The sequence below is a fragment of the Streptopelia decaocto genome, assembly GCF_964273445.1.
Source record: "Streptopelia decaocto genome assembly, chromosome: 1".
NCBI classification, from domain to species: Eukaryota; Metazoa; Chordata; class Aves; order Columbiformes; family Columbidae; genus Streptopelia; species Streptopelia decaocto.
This window is the reverse complement of record NC_138663.1, coordinates 157,327,665-157,347,091: the sequence shown is the minus strand read 5'-3', so window position 1 is coordinate 157,347,091 and position 19,427 is coordinate 157,327,665. Positions and strand designations below refer to the sequence as shown.

Below are 19,427 nucleotides of genomic sequence, written 5' to 3'. Positions count from 1 at the left end.
ATGTTCTGGCAATAGCTTGGCTTTTCTACAGTCTTTTCTGCTATGTGACTGTCTTGTATCTCTTATAGCAGCTGAGGTCTCTATACTGATAATAGTACAGTTGTGTATGTGCACATGTGTATGGAAATGAGGAATTACAGTACTAGCACATTTCTGTACCCAGCTGTGTGCAGGTGGCTCAGCCTTGCTACGTGCTTCTCTGGAGCTCCATCAGTCCTGTATTCGTAGCGTCTGTGCTCCAGCAGTGGTAGGTGGCAGGGCGGGAAGTAGATGGTGTTTTCTACCCAGATCCCTGGTTGCCAACACTCCTCTACTCCAACACTTGGCTGGAAAAGAGGGAGCAGAACTGCTTACTTGCTTTGTCAGTGAGTGCTGGGCAAGAGCTGAAATCACCAGTGCTCCGATGCCAGAACAACCTCCTCCCCCTGGCAGCGCTGACAGAGGAATAAGCCCTTTTAGGCAGGGTATTTCTGGCACGCTGTTTACAGTTCCCTTGGCACGGAACTCAACTGTTCTGTGAAGTAACTTCTTACTGACGAAGTGTAGGCTGCTTAAAGAATCAGCTGGTTAAATATTAACAGGAGAGGGAACATTCTGTCAACAGGCAACAAAGCTATGCGTGCTTACTCAGCTGAGTAAAACTTGTATGTAAATAAGCAGGTTTAGAATAAGATATTTCAAAATCACTCAATTTATTTGTAAGATACTTACTTTTTTTTTTTTTTTTTGGTTAGACATTAATTTATTTGTAATATATATTTTCATTGTAACAGCAACAACCCCATTGTCCTTGGTCCCAACAACTCAAACCTTCCCAGGATATTTGGTATAATTGCGGATGGTGAAATTCATGAAGCTATTAAACACGAAGATCCATGTACCAAGCGGTTGGCTAATGTTGTTCGTCAAGTGCAGGTAAGTAAATGCTTGCTTAGTTATAAAGGGAACATTTAGAATCTCCTTTCAGAAGTAACCAAACTCCTAACAAGTTTTGAGAGCCTTGTCTCCGTAGAGAATAATGCTTCAACCACTGATCTTGGAGATCCTCGAACCGCTAATGATAAAAATTGGTAGCATTTGCACTTGAATAAAGTCAAAAAAGTTTTAAGGTGTATGCAGCTAGATGGTTAATGTGCTAGCCAGTATTGTGGTTGGGTTTTTTCATTTGTTTGGGTTTTTTTCTGAGCCAGAAATTAAAAACTGTAGAGAAATCTGCCTGTCTCTGTATCAGTGAGCTGTACTGCAGGATTTGATCCGACATGTGGTTCCTCTAAAGGGTTCCCAGCACCTCGTGGTGACTTACTAATATAGCAGAGGCTTGGGATCTTTGCTAGAGGATGAGTGCAATCCACAAGTAATTTTACTGCTGCCCTCTTTAATCTAATGCAAATACAGGTGGCTGTGCACTGTTTTCCCTGCCTTTGGGGAATTGCCTCAAGGTTCACTTCCTCTGGGCCATGATGAATACTGATGGTGCTGGGTGTGAGGATGTCCAGATACTTGAGCTGCACCTCTCCACGGTGTTGTAAGCGATAGTGCTCATAGGGCAGATCTGATCCAGGGCCAAATGTTATCAGGTGGACGTACTTGACAGTTGCAGCACCTAATGATAAAAAGTGGTGTGCCTGGCAAGCGTACAGCTTATGAAAATGTGTGGAGGATCTGGAGCAGCAGCTCTTCAATTATTGTCCGTTCCACCTGGCATGCTTTGGCAAAACTCAGGTTTGAGAATTTTAGGAATACTTAATTCTGGAAAGGATTCACTTGGATGAGTGTATCAGCCTGTAAGATCCATTATGCCTGGTAGAAAACGACTTGTTAAAACTCTGAAGGCATAAAAAGAATGAAAGCAAGTAAAGTTTCAAAGTGAAAGTGGTATAAATGGCTGCTCTAGCTTCTGGCTGACAGATATGAATCCTTGCTTTTAGTACTTCAGGTTGGGTACAGAAATTTATATTAGGGTATGCTAATGCATTTGTTCAGTTTACCTTAAATGCTCAAGGTTAGTTGATTTATTTTTTTTTTTAGCAAAGTCTTGTTTTGGCTAGAAATGATAGGAATATTAAGATGGGAACCACACTTCTGCGTTGGTTAAATGATTTACTTTGAGGGGAAAAAATCTTAAAGGTAATTTTTTAAAATAGATAATTTTAGTTTACTGTTACCAATTGTCATCAGTCCTATTTCCACACATAATACTTTGATTTTAGTAAAGTATTGTAAACGTTTTATACCACAGTAGGAACTCCAAAGGCTGTGTAGTTGCTAACAGTCCGCCTGCTGCTGCTGCTGCTTCCCAGATTCCAGGAGAAAGAGTTTTTTGTAATGGTCTCAGTAAGCTGTTCCATACCCAGCACCTGACATGAGTAACATTATGGTCATGGATGGAATTAAACAAACTTTTTTCCTTGTGCTTAGCTATTCTCAGACCAGAAATATTTCAGTGTAGAGTATCAGTTTCAATGTGTGTCAAAAATGCTAGAAAAGCACATCGAATTCTGCGATATCCCATTATACATTGGGAGTCTAAAATGCCTAATATTATTCAAAACTAAAAACCACAAACCCAGGCTCGAGGATTTTGTTTTCAAATGCGTAAATCCGTTTTTGAATTTTTAAGAGTATGTGAGAAAAGGGCATTATAATAGAGCCAAACATAAAATATACAAAATAGAAATGAAAACAATTCTTTTTAGCTTACTTCAAGTGTACTGCTATCACAAAAACCAATCTAAAGACCTACAGACAGTCACCTGCAATTATTTTTCCTGTCATTGTCCTTCTAAAGAAAGCAAGGAGCCAGCTGCTTCCAGCCTCTATTGATAAGTGAATAAATACTCCCAACCTTTTATAAATTCCAGCATTGTCTGGTACCTTCAGAACCAGTCCCTACAGATGGTGACCTAAAAGCTGATGTCTCAGCTGAGGCCTGTGGTGACACAGGTGAGGTTTCCTGAGGGGAAGGAAAGTGTTTGCTTTACATTGACCCTCACAGATAGTGTGTATGTATGTTCGCTTCTCTCTGGCAGGTAACTGACCATTCCTTTCACTAAAGAGCAATGCTGTCTGTCAGCAGCAGAATTTTGCATGTACACACATAGTGCAGCATGTTACGCTGCAATCGCAGTGGTCCCTTCCTCTGAATGTGTTACTGGTGCACCAGTGCCCAAAAGATACTCCCGCATTTAGGCATCAGCATGGATCTCTTCAACTTGCAAAAGGGAGCAAATGGTTTAGGCTGTGGTTAACTTAATAGTGCAAATTGTCATTTTAGTTCTAGAGAGTTCCCAGGAGTTTCGAAGCAATTACACTGGTGCTATTTAACCAGAGCTTGCCTCTGTTTGGCATTTTGGAGCATCTCTAGTTAAACCTCTGTAGGATTGCGTATAACTGAAGATGTCAATCTGTTCTCTTTGGCATATGCATTACGGGGATAAGCCCAGCGAATGCTGAGCTTTGTAAACATGTGGAAGTTTAGCGTGTGCCTTAGAAGCTTGTCAGCCTGCATAAAGATACCTTCTCGTTTGTTTTCTAGACATCCGGAGGACTGTGGACAGAATGCATATCACAGCTCAATGCAGATCAACAGGCAGCCATACAGGAGCTCCTGCACTCTGCTTGAAGGGCCTTAATTATCATCTGCAAGAAAACTAACTCCAAATAAACGTTTACCCTATTGTTTAGGTTTCTTTTGTTTCTTTTTTTTTGAGTAAAACCAGAACTGTAGTGCGTGTAGGCCATTCTTCTGCAACCTACAGGCAGTGGCAGCAGGAAGAAGCATTCTTTCAGAACGGTGTTTAAATCGGTTTCTATCCCACAACACGGAAGAAGTTTCCTGTAAACCCTAAAATAGCACTGAAGAGTATTTTTCTAACGGTATAAGCCATCCATACGATGGTGAAAGGGAAACAAGTTGAATTTTCTCATTAGACATAATGAATTAAGAAACAGCTTTAAGACCTTGTATTCAGCAGTAGATGTACGTTATAACAGATAAACGTTTCTCTACATCTAGTGTTAATTGTATTAATTGGAGTGTGAGTCTTTGTAGGGTAGAAAGTGTCCTTCTGCCCAACAAGTTAATAGATCAAAAGATGAAAAACTGAAGACAAACATTGAGCATGAAGACCTCATTGACGGCACTTGCAGATTCCCAAAACCAACTTGTCCAGTGACTCAATGAGGAAAGCTGTTCAGCTTCCAGCCCTTGAATGTGAAGTCTCTTTGGCATGTCTGACAGTATCTCATTCACTCCTCAATAAATGACATTGAAACACAAGAAGCTTGTGTAGAAGTTCAGTGATGTGTGGTTCTTTTTATTTCCTCTTGTGAAAAGATGCAAGTAACAAACTATACAAGTCATGATTTTATATTTGAAACTTTGTATATTGTTGTCTGTTACAGATTTTATGCATTTTCTTTGACTTTTTAACAAAGTTTTCACCCAAGTGTATAGAATGGAAACCTAATGGCATTCCTTTTATGACAGTAAATTTACATATCTTGGCTTAAAAATGGTTTTCATGTTCAGATGCGATTGCATTTCATAACTTAGAAAATGTAGTGTTGTTCCAGCTGCAAATGTGCAAAATGATCTGGCAGCCAGTGACACTGCTGTAGTGGTCTGTGTTTTGTTTAAAACCATCGGTAGTTGATAGCCCGACCTGAAAGAATCAGAAAACTTCAGATGTTTTTGGTACTGCAAGAGTGATACACCATTTACCAGCTGACATAGCAGCAAACACAAGCACAGAGTGTCTGATTCTAACAAAGGTGAGTCATGGTTTTGCACACTGATACTTTGAAGATGTTAGTACATACATTGATCTTTAAAAACTACAGTTGTTTCCTGACGTGTTCTTCAAGTCAATCTCCATAGTCTCTTAAAATTTACACCCTCTTTGAAAGGACGTCTAAGTTTTTTTCCTTTATAGTAAGGTAGAACTTTATATGTAACAAATTCCTCTCTTACTAAAGAATAAACTTCATTTTGCCTTTGAAAATGTTTCTGGAAAAAAAAGCAATACAGAGTGACGTATATCAAAAACTGCCTAGGACCATTATATCCCAATGTTTGTGACACAAAATGCTTTAACCATACAGGTTGACGCTGTGGTTTGTTACAGGCAGCTGAAAGAGTCTAACAAAGTCTCTATTAATCTTGTATTTGCAGAAATTCAAGCATTCATACATCTGGAAAATTAACTGTTAAAGATTAGATACCAGTGCTGTGAGAGAACTGGTAAGTCAGGACAGTTATCTCAAGCAATGATCCTGACTACAAAAATAGAGCTATATCATCTGTCATCCTTTCATCTTTCTTGTTTGTGCTTTTGTTTGGGGTTTGGTTGGGGTGTTTTTTAAGTATTCTTTATTTTAATTTCCCCTCAGTGTAAAACATCCCAGTTTTTCCCTGCAGCTTGATTTTTTTTGTACCTTTTTACAAAGCTTAAGGCCTTGATTTTTATTTTTTTTTTCTATTTCCTTTTTTGGGCTACAACTATGGAGAAAATAGCACATTGGGTATTTCCCTGAAACAGCATCAACTTTGTCTCTCTGCAATGTAAGAGCAGCAGCATTGGAGTTGCACTCCTAATGGACCGACCTTAACCTCCTTTCCTTCCTCTCAGTCCAAGTAAATGAGAACAAATAGGACCAGAAGATGAGGTCTCTGTGTGTGCCGGAGCCAGCGCAGAGCAACTTTGTGCAGTTACTTCTACCTTGTTAACAATCACTTTATCAAAGAAAAGGGCCCTGAGGGAGTCACAGTGCCAGCCTGACAGGTCAGTCCGTCCCAGGGGAGACCTGGAGATCCTGTCTTGCCTATCCCCACTGAACTTGTCAGGGTTAATACAAAAGCTGCTGTAGCACAACTCGCACAAAGCTTTAAAAATTCTGTGTTCTGTTTCCACCCATTTAAAAGCTGTCTGAATCGCTAATGTTAGCTTTTCAGGTTCCTTATTTGATGCTTGCAGTACAGAATTTTTAAGCAGTCAGTCATTCTTGATCTTCCACAGCACTGAGGTACTCTTGCCCAAAGTGTAATGAAACAGTCGCTTTACCTGCAGCTATCAAAAAAGAAAGCGTCATCCTGAGGAAGGAGCTGAAGGAATTTTAACTGTGTGGCACAGTATGGGAAGTGCCATAGTTTTATTTTGACAATTCTTCCTGGGTATAGAACTCCAAATCATGCTTTATCAAAATGTTCAGCCAGTGCATTTGGTAAGAGATGTACCTAATGTAGCATCAAGAGCCTTGGAAACAACAGCAGTGCACCTCTTTGGCAGAACAAAGAGGTACCGAATTCAGCCTAGACATCCAAGCAAAAGCGTGCAAAGTTGTAACAACAAAAAAAAACCTGGAAACTCCCCACACTTTGGACACAGTGTTCCAGTATTGCAGTTTCAATAGCTTATTTAGACACGGAGGAGTAAGTAGCATTTGTGAGCGTTGCTTTCAGAAGTAGCTTGTCTCCTCAAGCTTAGGTGAGTTTCCATCTAAACTCTCATCTGTTCTTGTTCTGAAGGCGAAACTACTTGTTTCTGGTTTGCAGCTCTGGGTTCATGAAATATATTAATGCAGATAAATGTCTAGTCTCCTTTGCCTGGCTTTGTCTCAAAGATCCCCCTGAGAATCCTGTGCAAAATCTGTGTAAGAAAGTGACTTGTAGACTTAATGTTTTCAACAGGAGGTTTGTGTGCACAGTGGCATTCCATCCTTGCCTTTTCTCTGCAGGGACTTCACAGTGATGCTGAGTGCAAGGGCTGCTGTTCCCCAGCACAGAGTGGTTGTTATGACAAATGTCATCTGTTGTTCTCAATACATCTAGATCCATCAGTCTCATGTATGGAGTAAGTGTGTGAGAGTAAGACGTGTTGCACAGTTGGCATGTTTGATGAAATAAAGAATTAAGGAAAGTGAATTTCCTAATGACTGTGTATGCATGTATATACTGGGGATGCAGCTACCTTGGGCTCTTGAACTGGAGCCTTTTTTTGTGTTTGTGGTGTCTGTAGGGGTGCACACATACGGTGAGCCTTCCAAATACAATGAGGGTGGTATTAAAAATAATGCAAAAGTCAGGTATTTGGCACCCCATTTTTTTTTTTCAACTTTGATGTATTTTGCTGTGCATTGGAGCAGCTTAGACTTTGCTATTTAATCATTCGATGCACTCTTTGCTAACTTAACCCATTGCATGGGGCTTGATGGTCTTTTAAATTCTAAAAAATGCATTTGTTGTCTTCTGAGAAGCAGGAAACAGGATCTAAGCTTCTGTCTAGTAGAGGTCCTTTTCCCGTTTTCTATTATCATGAAGATATTTGCCTGTATTGCTTCAAGAAGGAACATCTCACAGGACAGCTTAACATCTGCTGAGACTTCAGGAGGTCTGGGCTCAACCTGGGATAACAGTCATGGGATTCATCTCGCCCATTACTGGATCTCTGCAACAAAGTTTGTACATAAAAATTGTCTGCAGCCCCATTTAGTGAAGGAAAACAGGTGTGTCTAGATGATGATATATTTTGTCATAAGTGGTTGAGACCAAAGGAGGCTACCACCATCTGAGCTGGTGCTGATAGATGAGAAACTTGGTATCTCAGGTGGTCCTTGGGATGGTGTTTATTACTGGCAGTTCAATGGCTCACTGAATAGCCTCAGAAGTTGTACTATAATACAGCTACTAAGAAACACTGGAATTCTTTTTTCCTACTCCTAGAATTGACCAATTAAAAAAAAAAAACACAACTTATTTCTCTAAAAGTCAGACAGCCCCACTGCTGCCTCATGGTGTCAGCTCTCAAGGAGATTTCACAAACTCTTGAGGTATTTCACCTTGACAGGTAAATTACCTATTTAATCCCCCTTCAAAGGTGCGATTCAGAAGATGCCTTTATTTCTGGAGGGCGTAAGCTTCCTCCATCTATATCTCCTTTTGTCATCAAGGTAGATTTCACTCTGATTTATGTTAGCCTGAGGCTAACATACTATTAGCACACTATTAACAGGTATAACACCAAGTTCGTGCCTCTTTGCTGCTACTGAATTAATTTTCCTCCTTCACAGGAGCCTCATTCAGGAGACATTACCCACTGCCATAGCCCTAGAAGCCACAAATTCAGTTCAGGAAAAGGTTTCTATGGCATCTTTTCTGACTCAAGAGAGATGTGAGGAATGGAGACCCATTCAGGGCATGAGAAAGCCGTGTGTTTCCATCTGTGAATGCAAAATGCGAAGTGCAGTCACAGGATGGTTATTCCAGTGGAAATCTAGGTTTTGTCTCCTGACTTTTAGAACACTTTCTGTATCAGAGTATTTGCTTTTCAAAGGTGGTGTCTTGTTCCTTCGCAGCCCATGAGGCCCAACTGTTTGGTCTTTACATTTGTTAAGCATTCACAGATTTTGTGTGCAGAATTGACTCCGATCTTTCTAATTACCTAATAGAGAAGAAACCAAGTAGCCTCTCAGCTATTCTATTTAGAAAATCAGCCTGGAATGTTCAAGTCAGTTTGGATTTTTACAATTTAGGTGGTTGACAACTTTCATTAAAAACAATAAAAATTTAAAAAAAAAAAAAAATTTAAAAAAAATATAAGAGCTATGAGAAGCATTAGTAAGTCAATAGAACTTTGAGTTACTGGATCATGTAATCAGCCAGTCTCAGAGCAGTTCTTGTGATTCTTATCTGTGGCATGAAAAATTACTGAATTATTATAATTATCCCAAATGTATGAAAATATTGTCCACCTCTGTAAGTTCAAGTGGCTAATTATTAATATTGGACTTCATAAATTAAAAGTTAGGTAATTGCTTTCACATTTAAGTTGCAGAAGACATAGCTTCCGACTAATATTTTTAAGTGGGGCTCTTACTCATCTCCAGAGCCAGTGCAACTATAATTACACTCAGAAGCTGACCATAACATTGCTTCAGGTGCGGGCAATTTTTGTGGCTGCTAAACTACGAAATCAAAATGTCTTTTGAGTTTAGTGTTGAAACCACCGTCGGTTTAAGAATAACTTAAGCTAATGTAACACCAGATGCACACGAGTATGTGTAGCGGAGTTTCGCTTATTTAGCAATAGATACTGAGAATTTAACAGTGAGCAGTGAATGCCTTCAGAGCTTTTTCTGAAGGATGTAGTGGTGTGTGTTGCTCCTAGCAGAGGAGGTTCCCAGCTCCCCTGAGACACCACATGAGCAATACTGGTTGTTGAAATGGAATTTTGGACTTTGCTTCCAGAAAAGCGGGAATGGCGCATGTTGGCAGATGCTCCCCAGGGCACCATTGCTTGGGGGTAAACAGTGAATTATTCCCGATTTTTTCTTCCACTTACTATTTCTGCATTAAATGTGTGACTGTTCTTTTTCTGAAGTAGCAACAGAGTTTGTTTTTTAACAGAATTTGTTTTTTACAACAGAATTGTATTTTAAATGTATCTAAAGTATGATTTTTCACATAATACATGCTGTTAACAAAATGTTATTTAATAACTGCACGGTCCTATCTTGAGGTGATCTTAAAAACTAATGCTAATTTTCCAACTAAAAAAGCTTGGAATAAAGCACATGTTTTGTATTCAGACCTGAAAACAAAACAAAACAAAAAGAAAAAAAACCCACAAAACCAAAACAAACTCATAACACAATATCTTTAATTGAGGAAGTTAACGTTGCCTGAATTACTTGAAGTGCAATTGCGCAACATCATCATTTTTAAATATCTGAGAATAAAATATCAAGAGGCGTTTTTATTGTGGAGTTTTGTCTGTTTAGGAGTTGGTATTCCTGGAAAACAAAAACAAAACTGAAAATTAATAAACACCAAACCTGCAAAAATCACTAAAATGGGTGGTTGGCAAGATTTATCGTGAAGAAGTGTGTGGATGCAGTGGTTCTATTTCACCAGTTCTCTGCTCCAGCTGAAGTTTGTTCTGGCCAGTAGATGGAGACGATAGAATTGAATATTTGAAAGCCACACACTTGTACTGGGGAAGTTTGATACTTTGCAGTTTTTTTGGAGGGTGTTTCTTAGCAGGACCATTTTATAGGCAGAGTGTTAAAACGTGATTTACATTTACTGGAAATGTGCACAGAGGAGGTAGTTTGTCTGGAGAACTGCCTATCACAAACCCTAGAGAAAGGAAACACAGGCACAGGGAGTGTTTAATCCATACAGGTCTAACCAGGTATCCCTATCTCCGTTCCTCCCATTATTAAAAAGTCCAATTAATGTACATGCCAATAAATAAAAATCTCATTGTGGAATGAAACAGCCATAGCAACTTTCTCCTTGCTTCTACAGAGGCAAAATCTGTCACTGGAACCTGCCACCTCTTCTCATCTGCAGGGCAAGGAGAAAATGAGTTTCATTGCCTGTCAGTCTATGGGAACAAGTGAAAAAGAACGGCAGCTGTGTGGATGAGCTCCTGAGGCTCTGCATTAACAGAAAAAAGTGTGGATTCCTGTCCTTAAAATGAGTAAAAGCTTTAAGACATTGCTGGAGGTAGCAGAGCGTGGTAAGAAAATATATCTCAAGTGGAAAGTTGAAAATGGAGAACTGGAAGGAAAAAAAAATATATGAACTCTGAGAAGATGGAGTCATCATTTGCCCTCATTGCTATTAAAATCTTTTCACATAATATTTATTACCATTGGGGGAGAAAAAGAAGGGGGGAAGAGAAACCAACAACAAACCCCAAACAAACAAACACTATATAAAATGGCCCAGCCCAAACCACCAAGTTGCTGAGAACTGGACCCTTCTCATCACTCTTATGCCTGAGCATAAAACAGAACTCTTCAGTAGGTGCCCACTGTAACTTCTGTTTTCTATACAAACATTTAATGATGTTTTATAGGTCCTAATATAAGTGCAGTAGATCATTTTTGCCCTGCCTCATTTTTCAGTCATCTTGTCTGTAGTGTTTGGTTTGCTGGAATCTGAGTCCCTTGCTAGTCCTGTAGAAAAGACATCCTGGTTTCAGCTGGGGTGTTTTGTTTACTTTTCTTCTTTAACACAGCTGCCAATGTTTTTCTTCCTGCAAAGTATATTGAAAATTCAAATTTAAAAAATGAACTTCTTGACAACAAATCACATGGACTTTATGTCTTAACTGTGAGACAGGGACACCTAAAGAATTTCTCTTGCCCTTATGTTGAAATACCATCCCTAAATTAAAAATGCTAGTAAGCTTTTATCAGATTATCTAAAGAAGAATCGTAATTAATTTTCCTTGAAATCCTACATTTATCTGGTAATACTGTAATTATGTTGGAAGAGAGAATGTTTGCTTTGGTTGAAAAAAAGGCGATGCTGAATGACCTTAGGCTGGTTTTCCCTGTAAGAATTCCTTTTCCTTCCGAAGGAGGGGGTTGAGCAGCAGGTGCTGCAGTTACCGCTGCCAGGGCTGTTCTGTGCAAACATCCGTGCGCCCCTGCCCCGGCTTTGGGCACAGTCCTGATGCAAGTGCCAGAAAAAGGGGTAGAGCAGACCTGGAAAGGTGGAGGAAGAGGTGAGAATTTTAAGAAATATGCAGTGCAGCCATCTGAGAGGAAATTAAAGAGGTTGGGGTTCTTCAGATTGGGAAAAGATGACAACTCCAAGGGGAGTAGGACATGTATCTACACAGTTGTGAAAGTAGGGGAGGAGGTGAATAGGGAACAATTCACTGTTTCTCCTAACACAGGATCAAATGCTACCCAAATAAAGTGTTAAACAGGATGTTTAAAACCAACAGGAAATATTTTTTCATATGCTGCAATTAAAGCACAAGACTAATTTCACAGAATCACAGAATGTCAGGGATTGGAATGGACCTCAAAAGATCATCTAGTCCAATCCCCCTGCCGGAGCAGGAACACCTAGACGAGGCTACAATTATGATGGATATGTCTGAAAGTCAAAAAAAAAAGAGTCAGACCAATTATTCAAGGTAGGTGGGCAGGTTAATAAGCCAGGTGCTGTGGTGGGTGCACTCGACCTCCCCTCCCAGCCAAACCAGCAGCAGCTTGGACCAGGCTACGGAGAAGGTAAAGGCCTGAGCTGCAGCCAGGCCAAGAACTCCTTTCGGGAGACCCACAGGGAAGCAGAACAGTATTGAACACTGATGAGTTGTGGGTGCAGGGAGTCTCGTGCAGACTTTTCCTATGTGTGCTATTTGACTACGAATCAAACACTTCATTCTATAAATGCAACAGCCCGCATGAGCCCACTTTGAGCTCTCCCTGCTAAATGAGTGAGCTGTATGGCAACGGTTTTACTACTCATAGGTCAGTGGATGAGTCCCATTCAGGTTCAATATTAGTCATTTAGCTTAAGCAGATGTACACCAAATGTAACGGATTATTTAGAAATATAAGGTGGTATGTTTTTTTTAATATACTCTTTGATTCATGTTACTTAGTAGACTAGATTTGATGAATTTTTAAGCTCTTATTTGCCAAAGGCAACTGCAGACTACACTAAACACCTGCAAGATAAAGCCTAGCTTGCATTTTGCTGGGAAAAATGGAACTGACTGGGAAAACAACAATCCAAGGCTAACACAGAGACATCACAGGCATCTGCAAAGCGGGGCCTATTTTTGCACTTTGCTGAGAAGAAAGGATTTATCCAGACAAAATGGCACCTTCAAGGATATGGACCAAAACAACTAAATGAAACAGAGGCCTATGTGGAGTCAGGAAAAAAGAGTCCAACGGGGAGCAAGGGACCTGGTGGTGAAATATTGCTATTGGACTGGATTTTGGTATGAATGGTGAGTAAAGATATAAAAGTTTGTAGTTTCCTGTGCTCTGGCGGACCCATGCTTGGGTACCCAGCTTGAACCAGCCCTTTTGCTATTTTACTCCATTAATTTTTCTTTTTCTGATTTTTTTTTTCTGAAAGTCTACTTTGCATGCGGTTACGGTCTCCCCTGAAAGTTTGCCTACAGAGCTCTAAGTACAGGCTCCGGAACAAACGGTTATCAGGGGAAGAAGAACCCTGACTGTTCGCATCATGACGGATATACGCGTCGTCTGGGAGTTTGCCTCTGGAGCTTCCAAACACAGCCCCTGGAGTGAACAGTCCTCAGGGAGAGAAGACGCCTGAAGGTTTGCTTCGTGAGCGGATACATGTGCCTGGAAAGAAGGTAAGCGACATTTGGTTTGGTATTTCTCCCCCACGTAGTAAATAATAGAGCAAACCCGCCACCAAACTCTTTAAGGTCACGCTTCTCTTTAAGAAATCCAAACATTGTTCTGCAGCAAGCAGAACCCCAAATTACTCCCCCACAACAGGTGCTCCTGAGGAAACTACTTATTCAAGAAGTCCATAAATCGTCAGCTGTCAGAAGCTGGGAGAGCAGGCTAGGGAAAGGATCTCTCCACATTTGTCTCATTTCTTGTATCCTTTCCCTCAGGCTTCCTTACGGTATCTCCTGTTAGACACCGGCTTCTCTGATCAGGCTTCCCGTGGCCATTTGTACGCACCCTTCATTACAGCATTCCTCTCCTTGCTTTTTCCCTCCCTGCTTTTGTTCATACAGATCTGAATCTCCCCGCTGTGTTTCCACGGGGCTTTGTGAGATACAGATAATTCTTCATACAGGATAGACTATCGCTTTGTGGAGAGTTATGTGAATTCAGAATAAAAGACAAAGGAGAAATACATAATCAAATAAAAACATAATAAAATGTTCTATCCTTTTTTCTCTGCACTGTTTCGAAGGAGCTAATGGATTTTTCAGGTATTCGAACGCGGCAAATCTGAAACGCTGAATTTCAGTAACTTACATAAAAGGATCAAAGTGCAGTAGAAAGTTAAGGCATGCAGTGAGACTCTCTGGATTTCCGCAGTAGAAGATTAAACCATTTTAATATTTGAGCAGTTTTATGAGAACTGCAGCTCCTTTGTTACCGACCTGCCTCTTTAGGAGCAGAGGTTACGGCAGGAAAGAGGGATTAAGATTAAGGTTCAGCACAGTACAGATGTGCAATGCCCAGCGTGGTCAGCGACTGTGGAGGGAACAAACTAAACAGGTGGTAGTGAAGCAAGTGGAAATATCAAAGAAAATAATGCATTTCAGAATTTAAAAGCATGAGGTGGTACGCATCTTTATGATAAAGAACCAGTTAAATTTAGTACAGACTATTATTAAAACTCCTGGTGCTTTAAAATATTTCCGGGGAACTATTCTGGTTAAGCCTGTCCTATTTCAGCAGAGTGAATTCAATCCAGTTGTATATGAAGCCCATGTTCATTTTGAAATCTAATATTTAAAAAAGTAAGATTATTTTTCTTTTTGTTTTTCTTTTTTGTTCTGCTGCAAATAGCAAATGATCACTACAGAAAATAAATATATTTTTAAAAGACAAATGTATCCCAAAGATTACTGATAAACCAGAAGTGATTGCTCTCTGTTTCATCATCAGAGCAAACAGTGACTCATATTTAAAATATTTATAAAGTAGAAAACTGTACCATAAACTGAAAGACTACGGATCACCATAATGCTGAAGGGAATGCAGACATATGGGACACGCAGAGCACTAACTGAGGAAACATTAAAGAATACTAATAACAATTTTCTTGTAAGTACAGCGGAAAACGTATCTAATTAGAAGCAGTAGTAATTATTACGAATTATAGCAATATTATTATTAATAAGAATATTAGGTGGAAAAAACTGGGCATGGGAAAAACTCATACCACCTTCGCCTGTACTCTGCAGCTCAGAAAATTAAGAGACTGTAAAGACCCTGTCCATCTCTCAGCATCAGAACCTGGGAAACAGGAGAGCATCCAGCACTCACACATCAAACTCGCAGGCAAAGCCCAAGTTGCTCCAGACGTAGAAGAGGTGAAATGGCACCTTCAGCTGGGACAGACCAGCCCAGGCTGGGGAAGGACATGACCAACAGTTCCATGCATCATCGTCGGCGAGTTGATGGGAGCTGATGAGAGAAAAATTGCAGACTTAATCTACCTGACCCTTAAGGAAAATTTTCCTTCCTGATTTGAAAGTAGACTATAGCAGAAGGTAGACTATGTCGTTGTGGACAATTTTTTCTCATCAGTAAAATGGAAATGATGCTGCATATTTTTTAGCCTAAATTCTACTTTTTAAAGCAGTCGTTTTGTTTTCATTCATTAAAATTTTATTTCTGAGAAAAATAACTGCAGTGGATAAAAGATAACAAGCAGGAAAATAAATGCTTTTCAAGTCTCTAATCATCTGATTACTTGATTTTATTAAATGTAAATTATGCAAATCTTCCTAAGCTTCCTACAGTGAAATATTATTTCTGTAAATTATTTAACACCTTTCGCTTTCTGAACAGAAAGTTTCACAGATATCTTTTGAAGAAGGAATTTCATTAATGATATTAAACCCAGATAGAAAATAGACGGTCTTGTTTCTCTTCATTCTGCTATGTTTCTCATCTGGGAAGCAAATAAATTATAATACCACCCTTAGAAGACCCGGCTTCTGCTCTGACATTTAGGAATGGGCTAATTTCAGCGGCTGCATTCTGAAACAGCAAAATCATCTGCTGAATTGATGTTTGCCTTGACAGGTTTTACAGTTGCTCCCTCTAGCCAGATTTAGATGTTCTAAAAATTAAAACAGAAGAATATGACAATGGAGACGACAGTAATTAAGGCACCTGTTGTAACCAGCCGCTGTAAAAATAAAACGTCTATCATCCAGCGTGAAGTTAGAAAGGACCCCTGGGAGATGCTGAATGTGACAGAGCACCAGATAAGGTTCCCCCACCACCCCTTTAAAGTGGGGATTATCCCAGCAGGATTTATTCAGCCACACTGATGTGTTCCAGATGTGTTCCCCTGCAGGAGGTCACAGCAAAAATTTTGGCGGGGGAGTGGGAGGGAGAGGAGAGCAAGAGGGTTATTATTTTCATGGGGATCTTTAAGTCTGATAATGCTAAACGCCATGTTTAATGTTGTATATTCTTCTCATTTTCATACTTGCAAGGGGACTCTTTCAAGCTGTGTTTACTCACAGTATAAAATCTGAGGGGCTGCAGAAATGGCATTTTTGCTCGTTTAGAACCATATTTGCTTACATCAGTCCAGGTACTTAAATGGTTCTTGGTCACAGTGTTAAATGGTCTCAAAATAATGTAATTAATTTAATTGCACTGTGCTCCTGGAAAGTATATATATATATTTTTTTTTTCATCACATAAACAGTTTGCTGTTTTTTCCAAAAGGACAAAACCACTAACACTGGAAGAGAATGAACTGTGCTGTTGGGAGTTCTACCCTAAACTCTAAATTCTATTTCAAACAACACGTTTAGTTTTCTTCTTAAAAGTAGTATTGAAAGATTAATGTGGTTGGTTGGTTGGTTGTTTCCTAAAAGCCACATTCAACAGGGAGACCATGAACTTTCATTCCTGCCCAACACGCTGCTTCTTGCAGCACAGGCTCGATGGCACTTGATGAAGAAGGCAGCTCTTTTTTAGTGTTATTTTTATTTGCTACTCAACATGTGAAATCATTTCATAGCTGGAAATATTTTCTCTTTCCATTGTCACTTCTCTCTCCTCACCATGACAGAAGAGGTGTATTGTTTCTGATGGAAATACTGGTATAGAATACATATTTTGTCCTTTTATTCAGTCTTCTTTTTCCTTTCTTTCAGGAGAAAAGATGAAAATGGATTGTAGGAGGAACCTGAATATGAATAGAAAAGGATGTTAGTTTTATTTTTTTATAACCTCTGTATTTTCCCTTGGCTTCTATTTTCTTGAAGGTTCTGATATTTGTAATTTGATAAATGATGATTTTATAGATTATGACAATAAATTATTATTAGTGTTTTCATTTACCATGCAGTAGCTGACAATTTTGTTCATTAATTAATGCTTTGGAATCTTCAGTGTCATTTTAAAAATGAACCTTTTTTTTTTTCTTTCCTCCTTGGGTTTGCAGAAGGGAAAAAGCAATCATGAAACAAGTATCAGCCAATGCAATCTATGTAGTTTTGAGGAGTATAAATTGCTCATTAATTTCAAGTCAACTTTTTAGCTCTGAAGCTTTGAGGATGATTCATCCATTCACTATTGTGCCAGTGATCATCTTAGCACAGATACACAGCTAATGTAACAAATGCATTAACCCTGAAGCAGGTAAACGCATTGGACAATACAAGGTAGATATGATGACACGTAACAGAGGTGATGTTGGTGTTAATACTGAGGTTATGGAGAGGGACTTGTTCCAACAGCTTCATTTGCAAAAGCTCTCTTTATACAAATTTTTAAGGACTTGGGAAACCTTTACATATAGCTTTAAAAGTCTCTCAATTCGTATCAGACACTTTGAACAGGCAGTAAACGAAATCTGTTAGTTAGCTGGCTCTAAGTGGTTAAATAGCCTCTTTTCAATGGTTGAACATTTCTCTCGCATGAAAATCCTGAAGTTTGAGAATGGAAATGGACTCCTTTGCTAACTGGCTAAATATTTGGGGTTTTTCTTTGTTTATTCCCTCAAAAGTTAAGCCATGGTCTACTGCTAGTATTATACGCTATTATGAAAAATGTTAATTACTAGTGCTTCTGGCTATGGTTTGGTGTTGCATTCTGATGGAGAAGCAAGAAAGACATATTAGTTCAACAACATTAACCTTACCAGAAGAGCTAGTGGTATGATAACCTGAACAACTGATGACTGTAATAATATTTTGAGAAGAATAAAAATATATCGCAAACAAAAGGCACTGAAATGGTGGGAAGCATGTATGCTATGAAATATGTAATAAAAATAATGGTGAAATGATCCTGAAAGAACTGGCTGGATAATTCTGCAATGCTCTTTCACTGAAGTTAGCAAAAATTGATGAGTTAACACAAATTAACATAAAGACATAGGAGAAAGAGCCTAAAATTGACTAATCAAATGCCGCAGGTTTGCAAGATTCAGCCCCAAAACACATTTATACAAGAACAAACTGATAAATCTAGCACTGAAGTATTTGGTGAAAGGGTCTTTGAAACAAAATTTCAGGCTCCAGGGAAAACATCTGCGGAATGTTTTACGAAAAAGAATTACTGGACAAAAGACCCAGCTGAAATACACAGATTTTGATTTGAGCAGCATCTTAGCTTCTCGTCTTAATAAAACACAGAAAAAAATTGAACTCAACACCTACTTTAAAGTAGCTTAGAGAAGTGGCATTGATGTTAAGGCCAAAAGGGCCGCAGAAGAATTGAGTCTGACCTTAGTGTAAACCAGACCAAAGAACTTAGCATACTTGGGTTTTGAGAACAATAATTTAGTCTGACGAAGCACAGGGACAGGCAAGCAGCTTACCACATGGCAGGTGAAAATGTGAATTTGCAGGTACCCTCCACAACTGCCTGCATACATGTGTACTGTCTGGAACCTCACAACAAATACAAGAACATGTCAATGAAACAATAACTGCAAATCATCTCAGCGGACGAGAGTTGTAAGAAATGAAGGCTTTCCAGAGGTCCATATTTGCATTCCATTGTATATATTGCTTTTTCTTTCCTAACAGGGAAAAAGGCCGAAGGCACAGAGAGGCAGTCTCTCAGGACAACAGAACCCTTTTAACATATTTCTCTCCTTCCCCTCCTTTCCCTTGGGTTCTCCCTTATCAGGTAAGGCCAAAATGAATGATCTTGCCAGCTTGGTCTTGCTTATTCTCGAATCCAGTTCCAGCTCTTCTCTTCTTTGTCAGTGGATGCAGACAAAGCTTATCTGTTTTCTTTCAGAAACATGAACTAACTAGAACTATATTTCTTATTTCAGCGAGTTTTCAAAAACAATTGCTGTTTCTCTCAAATTCCCATGTTTATTTGATGTGCCAACAAATTCCACATCTCATTCAACAGGGAAGAAATGTAACCCTGCGTACTACAGGAAACTAGCAGCAGCAATGAGTGTTTTTCTCAGCAATCACATCAGAAGAGTGAAAGTTGCTGCCGTGTGTAATTTACAAGAGAGAAAACCATTTTAGAGAAAAATTGCTATTTAAGAATTGTAGAGAGCATCAATGGGAATGGACGGGTGAAAGATGACTTTATAACCAAATAGATAAACATCTAGGGACAGTAAAGAAGTCTTTTTATTACAGATGTCAGTCCCTAGTTGTCCTTGATACCTTCAGAAGGTTCAAGAATCAAATGGTTAAATAAATAAACACATGCAAGCTTGTCCCTGGCTCCTGGAGAAATAACCAACGTATTATAATCTTTGATGCTTCAGTAAGTATACCATTCAAGACAGTATTTCACTGTTGCTTTTTGGAGCTCTGTACTAAATATCAGTAGCTGCAGGGCAACCTGTTAACTTCTGTTCCGTACTGAGAAATGTTTCAAGGTCATTCAAACTTGGAAGGGATTGAAGATGACCTCACTCCTTTGATGTAGATTACAACAACTCTTTT

At 39.2% G+C, this 19,427-nt stretch overlaps 1 protein-coding gene across 1 annotated transcript in view; it reads left to right on the top strand.

Annotated features, from left to right (window-relative positions):
- IPO5 (importin 5) overlaps positions 1-3,683 on the top strand; it is a 43,370-nt gene extending 39,687 nt beyond the window's left edge. The window contains exons 25-26 of the mRNA XM_082051825.1: positions 774-915; positions 3,536-3,683. Coding sequence (XP_081907951.1) covers positions 774-915; positions 3,536-3,622 — 229 coding nt within the window. The 3' untranslated portion in view covers positions 3,623-3,683. The remainder of the gene's footprint in view (positions 1-773; positions 916-3,535) is intronic.
- The last annotated feature ends 15,744 nt before the right edge of the window (positions 3,684-19,427 follow it).